Source organism: Egretta garzetta, unplaced genomic scaffold (genome assembly GCF_000687185.1).
Source record: "Egretta garzetta isolate BGI_Z169 unplaced genomic scaffold, ASM68718v1 scaffold108, whole genome shotgun sequence".
Classification (NCBI taxonomy): domain Eukaryota; kingdom Metazoa; phylum Chordata; class Aves; order Pelecaniformes; family Ardeidae; genus Egretta; species Egretta garzetta.
In genome coordinates this window covers 7,760,602-7,762,287 of record NW_009260614.1, presented here as the reverse complement: position 1 = coordinate 7,762,287, position 1,686 = coordinate 7,760,602, and the positions used below count along the sequence as shown (strand labels likewise).

Genomic DNA, 1,686 nt, shown 5'->3' with positions numbered 1-1,686 from the left:
CCACAGGGGGAAGACATGCTTTGTTGTTCAAATGAAGCTTGTGCAATGTCAGTCAGCAGAGAGAGCCTGTCAGGCCGTTTACAGGACCTTCAGCAACAAATCAAGAAAGCATTAGAACTGCTAAGAGACGGGAAGGCTGGTAAGGCTCAACTTTCTGCTTTAAGGTCAGCAGCTAATGCGTACACACTGGGAGATGTTCTAGCCATGAGATGGCACTGTTGCTTATGCCGTTGGGGTCTTCTGGCATGCAGCCTGGTGTCCCTGGGGACTTGAGCTTTAGGTTTTTTATACCCCTGATCCGGGTGTTAATCACATGTTGTTCCATAGTAACATCACACGTTGTTCCATAGTAACTAAAAGAACATTGGAGTTATGCGTTCCCAGGCCTTGCTTTCCTGGAGTGAGTCGGGCCAACACTGTGTTAGAATCAGCGGGGTTGCAGATGAAGGTGATGTTGAATCCTAACCAAATCCAAATCTAGCTGTGTAAGATGCAAAGATGAGCTTGGACTGATTTTATTTCATGGATCATGGAAAGCTGGAGACTGGCCAGTAGGATGAATTTTATACCCTGTTTTGTTACAGATCAGGCTATCAAAATGCTCCTGAAGTGTCAGATGGATGCTGGAAACTTCTTGTCTCCAGAGCATTTGCTGATGGGAGAGATGGAAGATCATCTGGCACAGGTCTATGCTACTCTTGGTACGGCATTGTCTTCTCATTATCTTTAGTTTACTGAACTTTGAATTTAACATGACTAGCCTTTTCACTTTTCTCCTCCTGTGTTTCTCTAGTTTTGACAGCAGGGCTCTCAAAAAGACTACTTTAGCCAAAACTGCATTCCCAGCAGCCAGTGAACAATAATGTGATCTCATATTCTTCTAGATTCCCTGTCCTGGTTCTGAGGTCAGCAGCCTCCCAAGAATGCTGTGGACATAGTTCATCACATTTTGCATAATGCTGTCAGATTCTTTGGGTGACAGTAGCTCTCAAAATTATTTATTCATGACTCATTTTTTGTTTTGGTTTGGTTTTTTCCATCAGGGAAGTGGCAGGAAGCAGCCAGACACGTGGAGAGGAGTATTGAGATTGTGGAAATTCATCACGGGCCATCAAGTGTAGAAATAGGTCATGAACTTTTCAAGCTGGCACAAATTCTGTTCAATGGGTAAATTCACTTTCATTCTCTGTCCCATCCCTGCGCCACTCCTGTGTGTCTTACACAATATCATGGCAGCTGGTCCTTGGCACCTTGCAGGGTGTCTCACAGGACCCTGGGCAGTCTGTCACAGGTACAAAAGTTGGCCACTACTCAAGGGCAAGTTCATTAACCCCATTGAGGTTCACTTAACACCTCATGACTCTCTTTGAACCTATTTCTCTGCTTTGTGCCTGTCTAGTCTTTTCTTCTCCCTGACTCCATTTATTCCCCATCCTATTGTTTTATTTTGACAGCTGGTCACCCTTGGTGTTTATACCTCAGTTGTATAATGTTGCTGACATCTTTTCAAAGGAAGAAATAAAATCCTCATGCTCTATTTTGGCCCTCTTTTGGCAAGCAAATTCCCTGACTGCTTCTGAAAATCTTGCAATACCTTCCTTTAACTAGTTAATTTTAGCAGGAGCTGCAGTGAGGAAGTAGTGGGTGCCTATACTCCTATATAAACTATAAAAGATAATTTTTTCA

At 43.4% G+C, this 1,686-nt stretch overlaps 2 protein-coding genes across 2 annotated transcripts in view; one reads left to right on the top strand and one right to left on the bottom strand.

Moving 5' to 3' along the window:
• Positions 1 to 1,686, bottom strand: part of SERPINF1 (serpin family F member 1) — a 10,251-nt gene that overhangs the window by 716 nt on the left and 7,849 nt on the right. The gene's annotated exons all lie outside the window — the stretch shown is intronic.
• Positions 1 to 1,686, top strand: part of SMYD4 (SET and MYND domain containing 4) — a gene marked incomplete at its 5' end in the record, with an annotated part of 5,618 nt that overhangs the window by 3,427 nt on the left and 505 nt on the right. The window contains 3 exons of the mRNA XM_035900550.1: positions 7 to 139; positions 585 to 701; positions 1,044 to 1,167. Coding sequence (XP_035756443.1) covers positions 7 to 139; positions 585 to 701; positions 1,044 to 1,167 — 374 coding nt within the window. The remainder of the gene's footprint in view (positions 1 to 6; positions 140 to 584; positions 702 to 1,043; positions 1,168 to 1,686) is intronic.